The sequence below is a fragment of the Lontra canadensis genome, unplaced genomic scaffold (genome assembly GCF_010015895.1).
Source record: "Lontra canadensis isolate GAN:19392208 unplaced genomic scaffold, GSC_riverotter_1.0 scaffold45, whole genome shotgun sequence".
NCBI lineage: Eukaryota > Metazoa > Chordata > Mammalia > Carnivora > Mustelidae > Lontra > Lontra canadensis.
The window spans coordinates 6662323-6681177 of NW_022631039.1; the positions used below are offsets into that span (position 1 = coordinate 6662323).

Sequence of the window (18855 nt, forward strand, 5' to 3'; positions counted from 1 at the left end):
AAAAAAAAAAAAAAAAAAAAAAAAAAAAAAAAAAAAAAATTCACTAACCACAGCCACTGTGGAAAACAGTATGGAGTCTTTTCAAAAACTTAAAAATAGAACTACCAAATGGTAGTTCTTGGGACATATCCAAAGGAAAGGAAATCACGGTGTTGAGTACCTCCCGTACTCCTTCCAACATTACTCATAGCAGCCAAGACACAGAAACAACCTCAGTGTCCACCGACAGAAGAACAGATAAAGAAAACACGGCCTGTGTCCAGAATGGGATATTACTCAGGCGTGAGAAAGAAGGATCTCCCGCCATTCCTGACAACGTGGGTGGGCCCTGAGGGCATGACGCTGAGCAAAACACAGGAATACAGCATCTTATTGCTTCATTTTATTTTGCTTCAAAGATGCTGCCATTTCGGGACGCCTGGGTGGCTCAGTGGCTTAAGCCTCTGCCTTCGCCTCAGGTCATGATATCAGGGTCCTGGGATCGAGTCCCCCATCCGGCTCTCCACTCAGCAGGGAAAATGATTCCCTTTCTCTCTCTGCCTGCCTCTCTGCCTACTTGTGATCTGTCAAATAAATAAATAAAATCTTTAAAAAAAAAAAAGGTATGTCCATTTTTTTAGACACAATGTTATTGCCCACTTAACAGACTGCAGTACAGTCTAAACATAACTTTTATTATACATAGCAAAAAATTCATTTGCCTTGCTTTACTACAATATGGGCTTTATTGTAGTGGTCTGGAACCAAAGCCACAATATTCTCAAGGCATGCCCATAAGTCACACGGAGAAAGCTACTGCAGGATCTCACTTATATGCGGGATCTGAAAAGGCCAAATTCACAGAAACAGAGAGCAGAACGGTGGTTGGCAGGGGCTCGGGAGTGGGGGAAATGGGAGATGTTGGTCAAAAGGGCACGGACTTCCAGACGTAAGAGGCACAAGTTCTGGCGATCTGGTCACAGCATGGGGACTTCAGTTAACAATACCGTATTACATACTTGGAAGTTGCTGGGAGAGGAGATCTTAAACGTTCTCACCATCACATACACAAAATGGCAATTGGGTGAGATGATGGATGGGTTACTCAACCCTATTGGGTTGATCCTTTCACAATATACATATGTATCAAGTCAACATGTCATACACCTGAAACTTATATGTGTTCTGTGTCAATTTTATCTCAAGAAAATTGAAGGGAAAATTTTACAGAATCTGATTGTTCCAAGAATGTCAACCAAGTCGTTAAAAAAAATTGCCATCAAATAGTAATTTATAATTTGTAATATATATATTTAGAAATATAATTTATAAACTAGTTGGAAAACAGCCAGTAAAACATGGCAGGCTAACGCTATTCCCAAAGGGTACCTCCGGGGAACTGCTGAAAACCTCCCTAGTGGTTCCTCGGGCAGACTTTTTGTAGCCCAGATGTTTATACTAGCACAGTGGCTACAGGTTTATTATTGACATGGGTTGTAAATTATTTGTGATATTTAGTACAATAAAAGCTAGGCATAACCTCAAGAAAACAAACAAAACCCCCACTCACGTTGTATAATTGTTGTTTCCAATACAATCTGTTTAGAAGTCCTTACTGAAGGTGTGAGTGTTCCATGGGAAATGCTGACCTATGTAATTTCAAAGGTCAAACCTAGTTCTAAAATTCCTCTGGCTCCGAGTGGGACTCAGACAGAAGTACCGCTGGCCTCCTGCCCTTAGCCCACACCCCTCCCAGTGAGCTTACTGCAAGCCCACATCCTTCCCAAGCTGTCCGCCTCAAAAAGCCTTTCTGGAAGAACAGACAGCAAGCCAAGCCAATGCTTAAGTGTGCAAAAGGGACGCAGGACCCTTCTACCTGCAGGCAGGCCCGCTCCATACGACCCAAAGCTTCCCCAGGGCTCGGGCTGACTGCACCCAGGATGCTCAGCTTGCTGGAGCCAAAGGACACCCCACAGCTTCATCCAGAAAATTTCCCTGAACACCTGACACAGACCTATCAACTCTTCCTGCTGCTTCCAAACCCGCTTCCTTTACTGCGGCTGCGTGGCAGGGGAAAAACAGGCCGGGCTGGTGAGAGCAAGCATGTGTTAATTCTAGGTGCCATGCCTTTGACACCCACAACCATGAGGATGTCCAAACTGAGCCCACTGCCCTCCCCCACACTGCCTCCACCTCCCGTGTCCCCTACCTGTCACCCACACCAAGAACCCGGGCACCGATCCCAGGCTCCTTCCTCCCCCACGTCCCACCCTCACTCCCCCACCCCAGTGTCTAATCAGTGCCACTGCCCAAGTGTTTCCTGAATCTGTCCTCTACTCACCATCACGGCCTTCCACCTTCCCCAGACCCACCCAGCAGCCCCTATGGGTCTGCTTTCCATACCATGATCACTGCGGAACTTTGTCAAGTGCAGCCTGACAGCACCAGTGCCCCCCAAACTCCAGGGCTCACCACCCTCTCTCTGGTGTGGGCTTCACGTTGCAGTCCCAACACTTCGTGCTCCAAGCGAAATCTCATTTAAGGGAGGCCACATGTAAAGCAGAGGAAATGAGAAGTCGCTCTGTCTAAAGGCCACATTGGGCACCGCCACCCGCCCTCCTAGAAGGAGTTCCTTGGGGAGCAGCAGGGATACCCCTGTTTTCCACCATCTCAGAACATGTAGGAGGGGACTGGGGCTTTCATCCTTGCCCCTGAACGACTCACAAAGGTCCCGAAGCAGGGAGAGACCAACACGAGGTGCCCACGCTCTATGGTAGGCCACAGACCCCTAGGGCAGAACCCCTGCTAGCTGCCACCACCAGCCACCATGCACCACGCTTCCCAGTCTACACAAGGCGGGGCAAGGGTAAGTCACAGGTGTAGACACACGTCAACATGGACCAAAACATACGGTTAATTACATGCAGTTCCTTCGATGTCGACGGACTTACAGGTTACTGAGCCTTACTGAAGCTTGTTTTCCAAAGGAAGGAAGGGAGTTATCAGCAGGATGAGGTTTTTAGAGAAATGCTTATTTTGCACATGGAAAAGCCAGTAAGGGCAGCTCCTCTAGGCATGAGCAGGGCCTGGCAGGACGGGGAGACTGACGTACACCGGCAGAACTAGAAATCACTGTGTGAAGGAAAGCAGATGGGGGCAGGGGGGTCATGGACTGCCCAAGTGAAACAAGGAATGGGGGGTGGTGCTCGTGGCAGGAAGTCCCAGCTGGCTTTCTCTGAAAGAGCCTTAGTAGCAGAAGGGGCCCCTGAGCTGGGCCCCAAGGAAACCAGCAGCTCAGGCCACCAGCAACATGCTGAATGGGGCTGGACGAGTGAGAAGGCACAGCCCTAACACTGACGGACAGCCCGTCCCTCAAGACAGCCCCCACCCTGGACCGCCAGCACCAAAGTCACGGCCCGGCTGAGAGCAGGGAAGAGAGGAGAGGTCCCCGCAGCTAACCCACACCCGTGGCCACTCCCAGCCCCCCCCAAACTGAAGACTGCCCAGCTCTGGGGGAATGGGAAGAGGGGAGACTTGATTCAGAGCGGACACTGGAATGCTAACATAGCCTGGCTTGTACCGGCCCGACTGCTTTTCCTTTCTTTTAGGAAATTATTTCGAAAACACGCCGAAGTAGAGAGAACAGTGTAATAAACCCCTGGTCAATCGCCTGGTTGCAAACATCATCTGCTAACGGCCTGTTTAGTTTTAACTCTATCCTCACCATTCCCCAACACTCCCGGGTTGTCCTGAAGGAAATGCCAGGGGTCATGTTGTTTAACCCCGTAAATGTTTCGTTCTGTATCTCTGAAAGATCCAGTTAACCCACACATTTCCCCGATCACTTTGTGGTCAGATTGGCAGTGGCCAGAACTTCCGGAATCTGCCCAAGATGTGGCTAAGGGCTAAGAGCCAAAGGGAATTACTAGAAAGAATGAAGCCCCCGCGTGTCTACATCTACTGCATTCAGGCCCTTCAGTAAGCACCCACCACCCTGCGTGATGCCCCCCAGGGACCAGCCCCCACCTGTAGGTCATGGCCCCCGGGGCCTGCCTCAGCCGCCCTCCACCCACCTCTCTTCCTGGCAGGCTCCTCCTCCTCCTTCGGGGCTGGCTCCAGGAGGGGCCTCACGTCTGCGTTCCAGACACCTGGGGCGCCCCTCGTCACTCCCTCTAGCCAAGAACTCCTCACCTTTTTTGTGCTAACCCATCTTCTTTGTGTCCTCTGGGCTTGTGGGTCCAGACAGCTGAGAATGGAGAGGCGCCCCTGCCTGTCTTTGCCGACAACGGCCCGCCCTCCAAAGCTCCCCCGGGACCCCTGCCCTCTGGGCGGGCCTCACCTCGTTACACTCTTGCGAGAGGAGAAACTCACCCTCGTGGCCTGGACCTCCTGGATGCCCCAGGTCTACCTCCCAACCAGTCTCCTCCATCCCTTCCATCACTGCCGTGCCGCCCGCCTCCTCTTCCCCTACCTTGCTCCCCACCCCTCGGTCCTGGGGGAGTTGGGGGAGAGACCACACGTCCATCCAAGCCGGCCTGGGCTCGGCACCCCGCCTCACCTGCGGCACCCAGATGATTTTCTGCGTCCGGAAGAAGTGGTACGTGGCCGAGAAGCGCTCGTAGCCTCCGCTCAGGATGCACACGGGGTGGCGGGTGAGGGCGGCCAGCGCTCTGCCACACTCCACGGCTGCTCCGGGCACCAGTTCTAAGAACAGAGACCAAAGAGATGAATGGCCCCCACGCGCTCACCGTTTGCCTAAAGCTCTGGTCGACGGCCACTCGATTTGGAAACGCTGCAGTCTAGGACCCCGAAGCAGCTCTAAAGGGAGGGGAGTGTTAGCAGCTCAAATTTAAAAAGCCACCTGCTACCAAGTAAGCTGATCCTTCCCCTCTGTAAACACTGAGATGACATAGATCTCTGCGTTATCTCGAAGAGAAAGGATTTAACAGAAGGGACAGGTCTCTATACGCATCACATATCGTGTACCATGTATACGATACACGAAGTGGGAAGATAATGGTTTTCAGCATATCCACAGAGCTGTGCAACTATCACCCCTAAAAGAAACCCATATGGATTAGAAAGTTTTACTCTTTCTTCAAACACCCAGCTGGAGGCAACCACTAACCCAGTTTCTCTCTGGGGATTCGCCTGTTGTGGACGTCTCATACAGACGGAGTCCTACAGTGTCTGGTTTTGTGTCTGGCTTCTTTTGCCTAGCAGAGGGGTCTCCCAAGTTCATCGCTGTCAGTACTGCGTTCCCTTTCAGGGCTGAGTACTCCTCCTTTCACTCTGCGTTTATCCGCCCGTCGGTCGCGGTGCACGGGGTCCTGTCCGCTTCCCGGCTTCTATGGACGGTGCTGGGGTGGACGCTCGTGTGCACGTGTCTTCCCCTCCCTTGGGTCCGTACCTCGGAGCAGAACTGAGCCACACCATAACTCTGCGTTTAACTTTTTGACAGGAACACCAAACTGGCCCCTAGCACCCGATCTATCTGACAGCTCTGACCCGTGGAGCAGGGGTGTTTCAGTTTCTCGACAGCCTCATCAACCCGTGAGTATCCATCTTTGTGCTCACGGCCATTCTTGTGGGAGTGATGGGACAGTGCACTGCCCCTTTGACATTGATTTAATCTTTTTTTTAAAGATTTTATTTATTTATTTGACAGAGATCAAAAGTAGGCAGAGAGAAGAGGAAGCAGGCTCCCCACCGAGCAGAGAGCCCCATGCGGGGCTCAATCTCAGGACCCTGAGTTCATGAAGGCAGAGGCTTAACCCACTGAGCCACCCAGGCGCCCTGGAAGATGCCATTTTAAAGGAGGAAAGTGCCTTGAGTAGACAAGGTGAGTGTGTGTGTGTGTACACGCACGTGCGGTTTGGGGTTTTGCTGTGTTGTTTCGCTGGTGTGGTTTCCTACTGGGTGAAATGGGGGCTCCACGAGGTCATCTATAGAACACAGAGGGGCTTCTCTTCATTGACCACGGTTTCCTATGGTTTTAGGGTCCAGCCTCTCATCCTAGGATTGCAGACTGGAACCCAACCAGATAAGCCTGGGGAAGACAGCACGAAATCCTGGCAAAGGAACCCCTGGGAAGACAGGTTTGATTAAAGATGGAAGCCTAGCGCCACCCAGTGACCGCTGCCATGAACACCAGGGCCATGGCAACGGCAAGGGATTGTCAGCCCCAAACCAGGGGCTGGGTGGACAGTGCCCCGGGCCTCAGAAAACAGAAGATTAGAGCCGACCACACTTGGGCTCGGGACTGGAGTGACTCTGAATTGCTCTCCAGGCTTCGGGAGACCAGAGCCAACCTGCCCGGGGTTCAAATCCTGGCCCCACCACTTACTAGGTGTGGTGGTTCCAAAAACAGTCCACAGATTCTTCCAAACACAAGGAAGAATATTTGAAAGACTATAAAGGGAGGTTGAGTTTGATTCCCCACCCCTTGAGGGAAGGCTGGACTCCGTGACTTCCTTCTAATGAACAAAATGGGGCAGGAGGGACCAGAAGTCTCGGGACTCAGTCGCAAGAGGCATGTGGCTGTCCCTGGCTCTCCCGCTCTTCTAGATGGCCTGCTCCGGGGGAAACCAGCTGCCGTGTCACAAGGCCATACAAGCGGTCCTACAGAGAGATCCAGGTGGAAGACCGAGGCCTCCCGGCCATACCCATGAGAGTGGGGCACACCTTGCACACAGATCATCCCAGCCCAGTCAGACCTTCAGAGGACAGTGCCCTTGGCCACCATCTCAACTGTGATCTCAGGAGGCACGCTGTACCAGAACCTGGTACTGTTAATTCATTAAGGTTTGCTGTATTAAGCTACTGAGTTTGGGGATAATTTATTACATGTCAATAAACAGCTAACAACACATGTGGGACCTTGAGAGAGTTCCTGCATGTGCCTTTCTGGGCCTCAATCTCCCCATCTATAAAATGGGGGTGTTACCTATTAGAGACCATTCTCCATGGCCTCTCAGGTTTCTAAGTGTCCTGTGAGCAAAGGTACTGGCTTTTCAAAAGTATCTATATATCAAAGAGCATGGGAAGCTAGACCATTTCTCCCTCTAGAGCCAGGGGCGGGCAGGTTTTCTGCCCATTATAAAAAAAATTCAGGCCCGGGGAGCACCTGGGTGGCTCACTTGGCTAAGCATCTGACTTGGGCTCAGGTCATGATCTCAGGGTCTTGAGATGGAGCCCCGCATCTGGCTCCCTGCTTGGCAAGAACTCTGCCCCTCCTCTTGCTGGTTCTCACACTCTCTCTCAAATAAATAAAACCTTTAAAGAAAAAAAGATTTTGGGGTGCCTGGATGGCTCAGTGGGTTAAAGCCTCTGCCTTCAGCTTGGGTCATGATCCCAGGTTCCTGGGATCGAGCCCCACATCAGGCTCTCTGCTCAGCAGGGAGCCTGCTTCCTCCTCTCTCTCTCTGCCTACTTGCAATCTCTGTCTGTCAAATAAATAAGTAAAATCTTTTTAAAAAGAAAAGATTTCAGTCCCCTGAGCTCAGAGCTCTCCTGTAATACAACCCACTATGTGGGTAGGTTTTCCTTGGCCCTCTTCCTGTCACCCTGTAAGAATGGGGGCTTGGGCACCAGGTCAAGGAAAGAACATTCCAGCTACCTCCACTGCTCTGAGTAATAAACTCCATCGACTGACCCAGGAGCCTCACGTCTTCTGGCAGCTCATGAGACTGTGGCAGGCTCACCTGTCATCTTGCAAGGAAGGAAACCCCCCAGGCCCTCCCCGTCCTTGGCATAACCCATTTCTCAGGGGTGTGTTCTGCAGACCCCAGGAGCGGACCCAGGGAGAGCCTTCGGTGTGGTTCTCGGCGCGCCTCGAAAGGGCTAGACCACAGCCAGCTGCTGTTCCTGCCACGCGCGCAAAAACCTACTTCGTCTACTCTTGTCAGAGAGCAGCTCCTCCTCCTCCTCCTCCTCGGTCTCCCTTCTAAAGACGATCTCCAGCGTGCTGGTGTTGTTGTCATACACCACACAGTGTCTCACGCACTCCAGATCCACGGACTCCGGGATGAGATACTCATTCGCCCTCTAAAGAAACCGGAGGAGAGGTCTGTTGGCGGGTGGGTTCAGCGGGGCACATGCTCCCCGCACTGCGGCCCTGCGTGCATCTGGAAGAAGGACTGCGCCCTCCCCCCACCCCCCGACTACACACACGGGCCTGGAAGCATTGAGAAGGGACTGGAGAGTGCGCTGGACGCCGAGCACCTTCCACGCCCATGTGGCTATGAATACGGTCAGAGGGAGGAAAGGGCAAGCAGGAACCAGGACATCGTGAGCAGCCGGGAGCGGCTGAGTTGCCAGGAAGGTGGGCCACGGGGGCAGGAACAATGCCCAGGACTCCAAAGGGTGTCCCAGAGCTCAAGGAGGCCTGGCTGGGAGGCAGCTAGGAGGCTAGTCTTCACACGTTTGCGTGCTTCCCGAAGGCCCCCGCTACTCAGTGGCGCTGGGCCTGCCCCTGTCCCTTGCACCCTTGTCTGGCTGACAAAGACGGCCCCGCAGAGGACCTACAGGTGGGGTAGGGTGAGCTTCTATTGATTCCACCACAAGGCAATCAAGCAAGGCCCGTGGAAGGACAGACCAGAAAGTTCTCTGGGACGGAGAGGGCAGGAGTCCTATTCGTCTGGAGGAAGGAGAGAGCAGGGTGTGCACGGAGGTTCCTGGGTGCAGAGCAGAACATGCGCAAAGGCGAGTGGAGTGGAGGGGGGAGCAGGTGGGAGGGCAGGACGGATGTGGCTGGACATTCGCTTGTTCGCTCAATAAGCGTAGGCTGAAGGTCTACACTTACGCCGTGTGGGGTTCTGGAATACAGAGGTTCAAGGCGGCCCAGGAAACACCCAAGGTGGCCCAGAGGACTCAGAAAGGCCATGGCGGGGTGGCAGGGATTGGAGCTGGGGCTGCAAGGGGAAATCTGCCGGATGGATGGGGGGCGGGGGAGAACGTTCCAGGCAGAAGGAATGGCTTCCAGCGTTCACCTTAGTCAACGGACGTGCGGAGCACATCCCAGATGCCAAAGGCCAGATAGAGCCTCCGGGACAGAGACGAGCAAGGCACGGCATCCCGCACCCCTGTGCTCCCAGCGAAAGGCCTGGAGGTCTGAGAGAGCAGCGTGCTTGGGGGCTGCACATACTCTAGGTCCTAGACCGTTGGTGGGGGCACCTGGATGGCTCAGTCAGTTAAGCATCTGCCTCTGGCTCAGGTCATGATCCTGGAGTCTCCTGCTACTGCACTCTCTCTCTTTTTCAAATATATACTTAAAAAAATAAATAAGTGCATATCAACTGTAGGGTATATTTCAATTTCAGAAATGTTCAAATATGGGGGGTGATATGTGCATTTAGAAACAAGGAAATGCAGCGGGGCAAGGCTACTGAGGTGTGGGAGAGACAGAGGCATTCCCCCCAGCTGGGGCTGCTGGCAGGGAAGTTGGGGAGGGGAGCCAAGAGGTGTCAGCCCAACTGAGCCCCAGAGAAGGTCTCTTCCAGAGTTGGGAATGCTGCCAGAATCAAAGGGATCTGCAGATCTGGGAGTGGAACCAGAAACCAAGGGCCACACATGACAAAGGGGCAGGCTCTGCACAGGCTGTAGAAAGCAGAGAAAGTTCTGGAATGCAGATTAAGGGCTAAAGGTTGAAGCCAGACAGTTGAACCCCCCCACCCCAGAATGTGGGGTGGGGGCAGCAGGTAATGATGGGTGCAGGGAGCCCTGGGTGGGAAGAGGGGGGTGTTAGGCAGCAAGCTTATCCTGCAGTCAAAGGCTCTACCACTGAGCTATACCCCCAAGCAACAGCAAGCTGACCCTGGAAAAATGCCTGAGTCAGGGTCCAGGCTCCCCATCAAGCTTCCCGGTGCAAAGGGCCAGAGAGTCATCCCAGCACAGCCGGGGGTGGGAAGCGCAGGGGTCAGTGTTGCCGGACTAAACTTTAGAAGCAAAACTGACAGGACAACTGATTGCGGCTGGACAGCTGGACTAGAAGCCTGAGTGAGGGCTCTGAGCAGGCAGGTACACGGACAGATCTGAAGGAGACCAAGGACGAACCAGTGACCTTCAGGCAGCGCCAGGAGAAAAGGAAGCTGAACCAGGGACACAGAGGAGAAACCAGGGAAGACAGATGGACCTTGGGAGAAGGAGGCAGAGAATGCGGTCAGGACAGAGGACAGAGATGGATCCTAAGCCAAGGCTGCCAGGCTTGGTGATGACCAGAGAGAAGAAACCCCGTGGGGGTAGAGAAAGGGGGCTCACTGCAGGAGCGGGGGGTGGGGGGGCACGGTGACTGTGTGCAGGGCTCAGTCTTTCTAAAAAAGTGGAATCAGGGTCCCCTGGATGGCTCAGTCGGTTAAGCATTTGCCTCGGGCTCAAGTCATGATCCCAGAGTCCTAGGATCTCCTGGTCCGGCTCCCTGCTCAGGGGGGAGTCTGCTGCTCCCTTTCCCTCTGCCCCGCCCCTGCTTGTGCAATCTTGTGCATTCTTCTGTGCTCTCTCTCAAGTAAATATTTTTTTAAAAGGTGGAATGGGGGAGGGGCAGGGAAGTGGGGAAGGGAAGTGGCTTCCATCTTTGGATTATAATTTTTTAAAGTTTATTTATATAAATAATCTCTCTGCCCAGTGTGGGGCTCCAACCTGACCCAGATCAAGAGTTGCTTGCCCTTCGGTCTGAGCCAATCTGGGTTATACTAATTACCTCGATGCTTTCTTACTGTCTGTTCCGTAAGTAGGACAGAAAACAATGAGCCAGGGGCATCTTGCATTCTGTTGTAGCCCCCAAGGTCTGGAACAGTGCTGGCCCATCAAGGAATTAAATCAACATCTGCTCAGGGAAGCTGCTGGCAGTGATGGGGGTGGCGGGGACACCTCAGGGAGCAGGGGAGGGGCGTGGGAGACCAGCATCCCACCCAGGGGAGGTCCTACTTCTGCTGCCCAGTGTCCCCCACCATGCTGCCTCCCAGATCTGGGATAAAATCCCCCATTGCCCCCCCCATCAGATAGCCAGCCTGCCCCACATTCCAGCTCTGCCACTCTACCTTCTTCACTCGACGGGCTGTGATCACATGGCTTTCGTCATACTCCCGTTTGGAACGCACATCTAGAAAGGAGAGGTATTTAAGAGCCGTATTTGCAAAGGAGCGTATGACCAAACTACTTGGAATACTTGCACCATCCCCGACAGACATTTGTTTGGCAGTTAGGGGACAGTAATTGTCCATTTAGAACTCAAAGCACGTGACTCCATAGTTGAAACATCAACTCCTGTTTCTGCTCAGGTTGTGACATCAGGGTTGTGAGAGGAGCTTGCGTCAAGCTCCACGCTCAGCAGGAAGTCTGCTTGGGATTCTTTCTTTCCCTCTCCCTCTGCCCCTCCTCACCGGCCCCCAGCCCCCACCGCAAGTGCATGGTCTCTCTCAAATAAATCTTCAAAAAATAAGAAAAAATAAAACTCGAGGCACGTCGTTCCACTATTCTAGGCTACCCACAGGACGACCCGCAGGACGCCTCTGCCCCGTCATACCCCTGCCTACACATCCACTTAAGGGTAGTGAAATTTTATAGCTTTGATTTAAGGGAAGTTTTCTCTGAGGTCCAGAAAAGTGGGGAGGGGAGAAATCAAAGCCAGAGTGAGCTCATGCCCCCCGGAATTTTAGATCCAAATTCAGACTCTAAAACCTAAGAACTGAGGTCCTAATGTCCCTGCTAAGGCAGAAGGTAGGACTGATATCCTCAAAGTTTGGGAGGGATGTGGAACAGGGACAGAGCCTCATCCATAAATCCTAAAAAGGGAGGGTATCCAAAACATTGTTTTGTTTTTTTAAGATTTTTAATTTCCACACCCAGTGTGAGGCTCGACCTCATAACCCCGAGATAAAGAGTCACATGCTCCATGGAACTGAGCCCGCCAGGGGCCCCGAAACATCATTCTTAAATTCAACAAGAGAAAAAACAACCTGATTTTAAAATGGGCAAGGGGTACCTGGGAGGCTCAGTTGGTTGGGTGTCTGCCTTTGGCTCAGGTCATGATCCTGGAGTCCCGGGATCAAGTCCTGCCTCAGGCTCCCCGCTCAGCGGGGAGTCTGCTTCTCCCTCTGCCTTTCACCCCACTCTCCCTGGCACTCTCTCTCTCTCTCAAATAAATAAAAATGGTCAAAAGATTTGAACAGACACAGCACACTATAGAAGATACGCAGGTGGCAAATAAGCCTCAGAAAATACACCATCTATCCTCAAAGAAATGCAAATTTAAACAACAAATAAAGAGACCCCTACACGCCTCTTGAACGTCAAAAATCCAAAACGCGGTCAGCACCAAATGCTGGTGAGGATGTGGAGCAACAGGAATTCTCATTCACTGCTAGTGGGAACGTAGAACGGTAGTCACTATGGAAGACCGGTGGGCAGTTTCTTTTTTTATAAGATTTTATTTATTTATTTGACAGACAGATCACAAGTAGGCAGAGAGGCAGGCAGAGAGAGAGGAGGAAGCAGGCTCCCTGCTGAGCAGAGAGCCCGATGCGGGGCTCGATCCCAGGACCCTGAGATCATGACCTGGGCTGAAGGCAGAGGCTTAACCCACTGAGCCACCCAGGCGCCCTGATTGGGCAGTTTCTAACAAAACTCAACAAACTCTTATCAGCAATTAAGGTCCTTGGTTGAAAATCTATGACCACAATTGTTTAGAGCAGCTTTTTTCGTGATGGTCAAATGTTCAAAGCAAGGAAGAGGTCCTTAAATAACTGAATGGAGAAACCGTGGTACATCCAGACAATGGGATAGTACTGACCACACGCACGCGTGCACCCACCCACGTGCATGCACAGAGCGATCAAGCCAGGAAAAGCCATGGAGGAGAGTAAATGCAAAGTGAAAGAAGTCAGTTTCAAGCCACCTGCTGCACGGTTCCAACTATAAGACATTCCTGAAAACACAAAGCCCTAAAGACAGGGACGAGATTGGCGGTTGCCAGGGCTTAGTGGGGGATGTGAGGGAGGGAGTTATATGCTGAGCACTCAGGATTTTTAGGACAGTGAAACTATTCTGTAGGATCCGGTCATGATGAACACACATCACCATCAATGTGTTAAAACCCAGAGAATGCGTGACACTAACCTGACTGGAAACTCGGGGTTTCGGGTGATAACGAGGGCCCAGTGTAGTTTCCTCCACTGTAACAAACAGCACTCTGGCAGGAGCGGAGGATAGAGAGGCCATACTGACATGGGTGGACAGAGGTACTTAGGAAATCTCTGTACTCTCTGCTCAATTTTGCTGTGAACCTAAAACTGCTCCCCAAAATAGTCTATTTCTTAAAAAAAAAAATGCAGGGGCGCCTGGGTGGCTCAGTTGGTTAGGCAACTGCCTTCAGCTCAGGTCATGATTCTGGAGTCCCGGGATCGAGTCCCACATTGGGCTCCCTGCTCAGCAGGGAGTCTGCTTCTCCCACTGATCTCTCTCCTCTCACGCTCTCTCTCAAATAAAGAAAATCTTAAAAAAAAAAAAATGTAAAAAAGCACTAACCAAAAAAGAAAATATGGGCAGACCTAATCCTAATAAAATTAAGAACGTCTACCTTTTCTCATCAAAATACAACATTAAGAAGGTGAGAGGGCAGGGGTGCGGGGGGGGGCTCAGTCAGTCAAGTATCAGGATCTCAAGGCTGTGGGATCAAGTCCCGGAATCCCTGCTGAGTGGGGAGTCTGCTGATTCCTCTCCCTCTGCTCCTAACCCCTGTTCATTCTCTCTCTCTCTCTCTCTCTCTCTCTCTCTCAAATAAATAAAATCTTTGGGGCGCCTGGGTGGCTCAGTCAGTTAAGCATCTGCCTTCTGCTCGGGTCATGATCCCAGGGTCCTGGGATAGTGCCCTGCCTTGGGCTCCCTTGCTTAGCAGGGAGCCTGCTTGTCCTTCTCCCTCTGCCACTCCCCCTGCTTGCGCTCTCTGGCTCTCCATCTGTCAAAAAAGTAAATAAAATCTTTTAAAAATAAAATCTTAAAAAAAAAAAAAAAGAGGTGACAAGGCAAGCCACAGAGTGAGAAAAAAGATCTGCAATAAAGTAACAAAAGACTTGTATCCAGAGTTTTTCAGTGGCTGGAAAAAAAACAAAACACAAAAAACAAACCAGTAACAAACACTTCAGACATCTAAAGATACCTTTAAGACATCTTCAGACACAGCTTAAGGCCACAGCCCGGGGCTGGCCCAGCTCCCCTAACAGTGCTGGTCTGAAAAAAAAAAAAAAAATCAAGGCTATGGAAAGAACTTTCTCTTTGTCCCAGCCAACACCCGAAGATAGGGCCCCTGCCTCCCAGTCTTCCGGGAAGGGTAGGAGCTTAACTTTAATAAATGCCACTTAGCCAACCCAGATGGGTCTCAAAGGAACCACATCCCCTCCCCTTCTAATTGTTCACTCCCCCAGTCCCCTGAGCCCCACTCCCTCCCCCCTCCCACTCCTTCACTCCCCCTTAACTAAGCCAGTCACCTCTGCACAAACCCAAGCAGCCTTGGTTCACGCTGGACTCTTTCCTATTGAAACAGTCCGTTCCTGATTAAAATCTGTCCTTACCTCTTTCTATTTTTTATTTAAAATCAATCAACATAGAGTGTATTATTAGTTTCAGAGATGGAGTTTAGGGATTCATCAGTTGCACAGAACACTCAGTGCTCAATCCATTACGTGTGCTCCTTAATGCCCATCCCCCAGTTACCCCATTCCCATCCCCCACCCCCACCCGGCTTCTCTCCCCGCCAGCAGCCCTCAGTTTGTTTCTTAGAATTAAGAGTCTCTTGGTTTGTCTCCCTTTCTGATTTCACCTTCTTTTTCCCCTCCCTTCCCCTATGTTCATCTGTTTGGCTTCTTAAATTCCACATGAGTGAAATCACAGATTTGTCTTTTTCTGACTGCCTTATTTCGCTTAGCTTAATGCCCTCTAGTTCCATCCACATCGTTGTCAATGGCAAGTTTCCATTCTTTTGGATGGCTGAGTCATGCGCCACTATATATGCATACACACTCACGTACACATGTGCACACACACCTACACGCACACGACTTTATCCACTCATCTGTTGATGGACATCTGGGCTCTTTCCATACTTTGGCTATTGTGGACATTGCTGCTGTAAACACTGGGGTGTATGCGCCCCTTCAAATCACTATGTTTGTATCCCTCGTGTAAATACCTGGTAGTGTTTTTACCACTTTAACCACAGCCTGCCTTTGTTTACCCTTGATGTAGCAACAAAAATGAACCAACCACTTGTAGCTACATACAACAGTAGGCGTGAATTTTAACAATATAACCATGAGCAAAAGAAGTCAGATACATGGTCTGGATGGTTTAAAAAACAAGCAAAACTGAGCAGAGTATACCATAAGCTCATTCCATCCATTCATTGAAATGTGAAAATCAGAAATCACGGTAAGCCAAATCTAACAGTGTTCGCAAAATACGTGATGATCAAAATACATCATGATCTACATAACACACTATGTCATACTAGGAAAGCACACGGAGGTATTAAAGGAGAAAAACTGTATGTTCCTTTCCACAGACGCTGTTAAAATCAGAAACGGAGACCAGTCTTGCAAATTCCCTGAGTGGGCCAAACCAGGTCATGCAAACAAAGATTAATTCAGTTTATTTTACAAGGCTAACTTGACCTGGATTGTTGCTTATGTCTCTGGAAAGAACAAGCAAGCTTTGAACTGTTTCTCAAGGTCGGGAAGAGGGAACCACTGAAAATTGTAATATTGCGACAAATCCCTGAAAAATAAATCCTCACGGCTTTCTCACTATGAAGCTCGATCAAAAACATACCCCTAAGCCTCATCCCACAGCCTGGTCTGAATGGTCCCTGTTTGTAAACGGTCTTTTTGGTGTGTATGCAATTATTATTATTTTTTTTTTCTTACTAACTACTACTTTAATGATTCATTGGTTTTGCTTTCACTGTTTTGAACCTCCTTTGGCACATTGAAAATTTCAATTCACAATGCAAAAAAAAATGTCCTTAGTAAGTTAGGTATATACAAGAACTTCCTTAACCTGATGGGGAAAACTACTGAGTGGCTACACCAAATATCACAGTGATTGGTAAAGGGAGAAACAAGACAAAACTCACGGTCACTGTGTCTCTCTAACACCATACTGGCGAGCACAGGGCACAGCAGTGCAGTGAGAAAAGGAAAGAACTGTAAGAACCGGAAATAACTGGAACCATCATTATATGCAGATAAATGGGATTGTCTATATAGAAAATCCAACAGAGGGCGCCTGGGTGGCTCAGTGGGTGAAGCCTCTGCCTTCGGCTCAGGTCATGATCTCAGGGTCCTGGGACTGAGCCCCCCATCAGGCTCTCTGCTCAGCTGGGAGTCTCCCCCCCACCCCCGCCTACTTGTGATCTCTCTCAAATAAATAAATAAAATTGAAAGAAAATCCAACAGGGCCACAAACAATTAGGATTAATAAGAGAACCCATCAAGACAGCTAGATACATGGGGCCCCTGGGTGGCTCAGTGGGTTAAGCATCTGCCTTCACCTCGGGTCATGATCCCAGGGTCCTGGGATCAAGTCTCACATTGGGTTCCTTGCTCAATGAGGAGCCTGCTTCTCCCTCTTCCTCTACCATTCCCCCTGCTTTTGCTCTCGCTCTCTGACAAAAAAAAAAAAAAAAAAAAAAAAAAAATCCCTACAGTTGGAGATCCAAGAGGCTTTCTGCCTGGGTTTGCATCGGTCACCCATGGTGACCAGGAGCAGTGAGGAAAGGGGACATCTGCTCTCTTGCAGAGGCCAGGAGCACGCCCTCTTCCTGCAAACTAAAACAGCAGGAGCATGCTGGGAACACAGGTGGCTGTTGGAAATAGGGTTTTTCTTCTTTCCAGTTTTTTCTTCCTATTGAATATAATAATTCTTCCTATTGAATATAATAGGTACTGTTACCACACCCTCACTATGAAAAGTTAAATTTTTCTCCACTGGAAACACGATTTTTTTTTTTTTTAAGAAATTGCAAGTGACTTGCTTTCTATTTTTTTTTTAAAGATTTTATTTATTTATTTGACAGACAGAGATCACAAGTAGGCAGAGAGCAGGCAGAGAGAGAGAGAGGAAGAAGCAGGCTCCTCGCTGAGCAGAGAGCCCGATGCGGGGCTTGATCCCAGGACCCTGAGATCATGACTTGAGCCAAAGGCAGAGGATTTAACCTACTAAGCCACCCAGGTGCCCCGGAAACTTGATTTTTTAAAAGGATTTTATTTATTTATATGAGAGACAGCGAAAGCCAGAGAGATCACAGAGGGAGAGGGAGAGCAAGAAGCAGACTCCCTGCCCAGTGGGGGGAGCCTGACATGGGGCTCGATCCCAGGACCCCTGGATTATGACCTGAGCCAATGGCAGACCCTTAACGGGCTGAGCCAGGCAGACACCCCTGGTAACATGATTCGGATTACTTCTCCCTTTGTAATGATCTTTTCTTAAAACAAAAAATGCCCATGGTTTAAAAAGATCATAAAGGACAAAACGACACATAGTGAGAAAGACCCCGTCCCAGTTCCCCTTCCCAGAAACAACTACGGTTTTAAAGATTTTATTTATTTGACAAAGAGAGAACACAAGCAGAAGGGACAGAGGGAGAAGCAGGCTCCCCACTGAGCTGGGAACCAGACATGGGACTTGATCCCATGACCCTGGGATCATGACCTGAGCTGAAGGCAGAGGCTTCACCCACTGAGCCACCCAGGCACCCCCGAAACTCTTACCAATTTTTGCTTATCCTTCCAGAAACAGTCTTTGGGATATTTATATCTAAGACATTAGGTGTGCGTGTAAATTGGCAAGCCATACCTTAGGTCCGGCAACTGCAGGGCCTGGGTAAGTGGGGAGCTGGGCTGGGAGGGGCAGGTACAGCCTCTTATTATGGTTTCTATGCAGACAGTAGGGAAGCCTGGTGGCACGGGCTGCAGGCATTGCCTGGGCCTGCACCCTTCTAGAGGGTCCTGTATCTTTGTTTTTCTACAGAAAAAGCCTGTAGGTATAGATTTTAGTAACTAAAATAAATGCCTGCATATACACCAAAAAAAGAAAAAAAGAAAAAGGCACCTGGGTGGCTCATTCAGTTGAGCAGCTGACTCTTAATTTCAGCTCAGGTCATGGTCTCAGGGTCCTGGGACTGAGCCCCCTGTCTGGCTCTGTGCTCAGTGGGGAGATTGCTTCTTCCCCCTCTCTGCCCGTCCCCCTCCCCGACTTGCTCCAGCTCTCTCTCCTTAAAATAAATACATCATAAAAGTAGAAAGCAGATTTTAAGCTAGTAAGTGCCAAAAGGTGACAGCAAAATGGAAGAGAGTAAGAAGCAAGATACCTGCATAAAATTAAATTAAATTAAATTAAAAAGGCACAAAGATGAAAATGCTGAAACATGAATCAAGAGAAAAAAGCAGCGAGCCTGTTCAGGAGGGGCGCCTGGCTGGCTCATTCAGCGGAACGTGCAACTCTTGATCTCAGGTTTGTGGGTTCAAGCCCCACCATGGGTGTGGAGAGAACTTAATAAAATCGTGCTTTCTCTGGGATGTTCAAAAACTAGTAGGCGTCCTGGTTGGCCCAGGATAGTTTTCAACTGGTGAGGCCTTGAATGAGTGGTATTTAATCCCCCAACTAACTCACCCTATGGGGGCGCTTGCATGAAAAAGGGTACGGACTCCCAAACTTCTTATAGCCTCTCTAGCCAGTCACAGGAGAGTATGAAAGCATGCATAGGATTTTTGGCAATTCTCACCAATAACCATTACACATTGCAGCAAAATATAAAGTACGGTCCCAGTGGGGAATCTTGAACCACTCTGATCTCCTGGGTTCTATTCCAAAATAATCATTCGTTTC

The 18855-nt window shown here is 50.2% G+C and overlaps 1 protein-coding gene across 2 annotated transcripts in view; it reads right to left on the bottom strand.

The window, feature by feature from the left end:
* The window catches only part of STYXL1 (serine/threonine/tyrosine interacting like 1), a 62212-nt gene that overhangs the window by 28869 nt on the left and 14488 nt on the right, over positions 1–18855 (bottom strand). For both annotated transcript variants that reach the window (XM_032872462.1, XM_032872463.1), the window contains exons 3-5: positions 11016–11077; positions 7869–8025; positions 4538–4683 (exon numbers count right to left, since the gene is read on the bottom strand). In XM_032872462.1, the coding sequence (XP_032728353.1) occupies positions 4538–4683; positions 7869–8025; positions 11016–11077 (365 nt within the window). The remainder of the gene's footprint in view (positions 1–4537; positions 4684–7868; positions 8026–11015; positions 11078–18855) is intronic.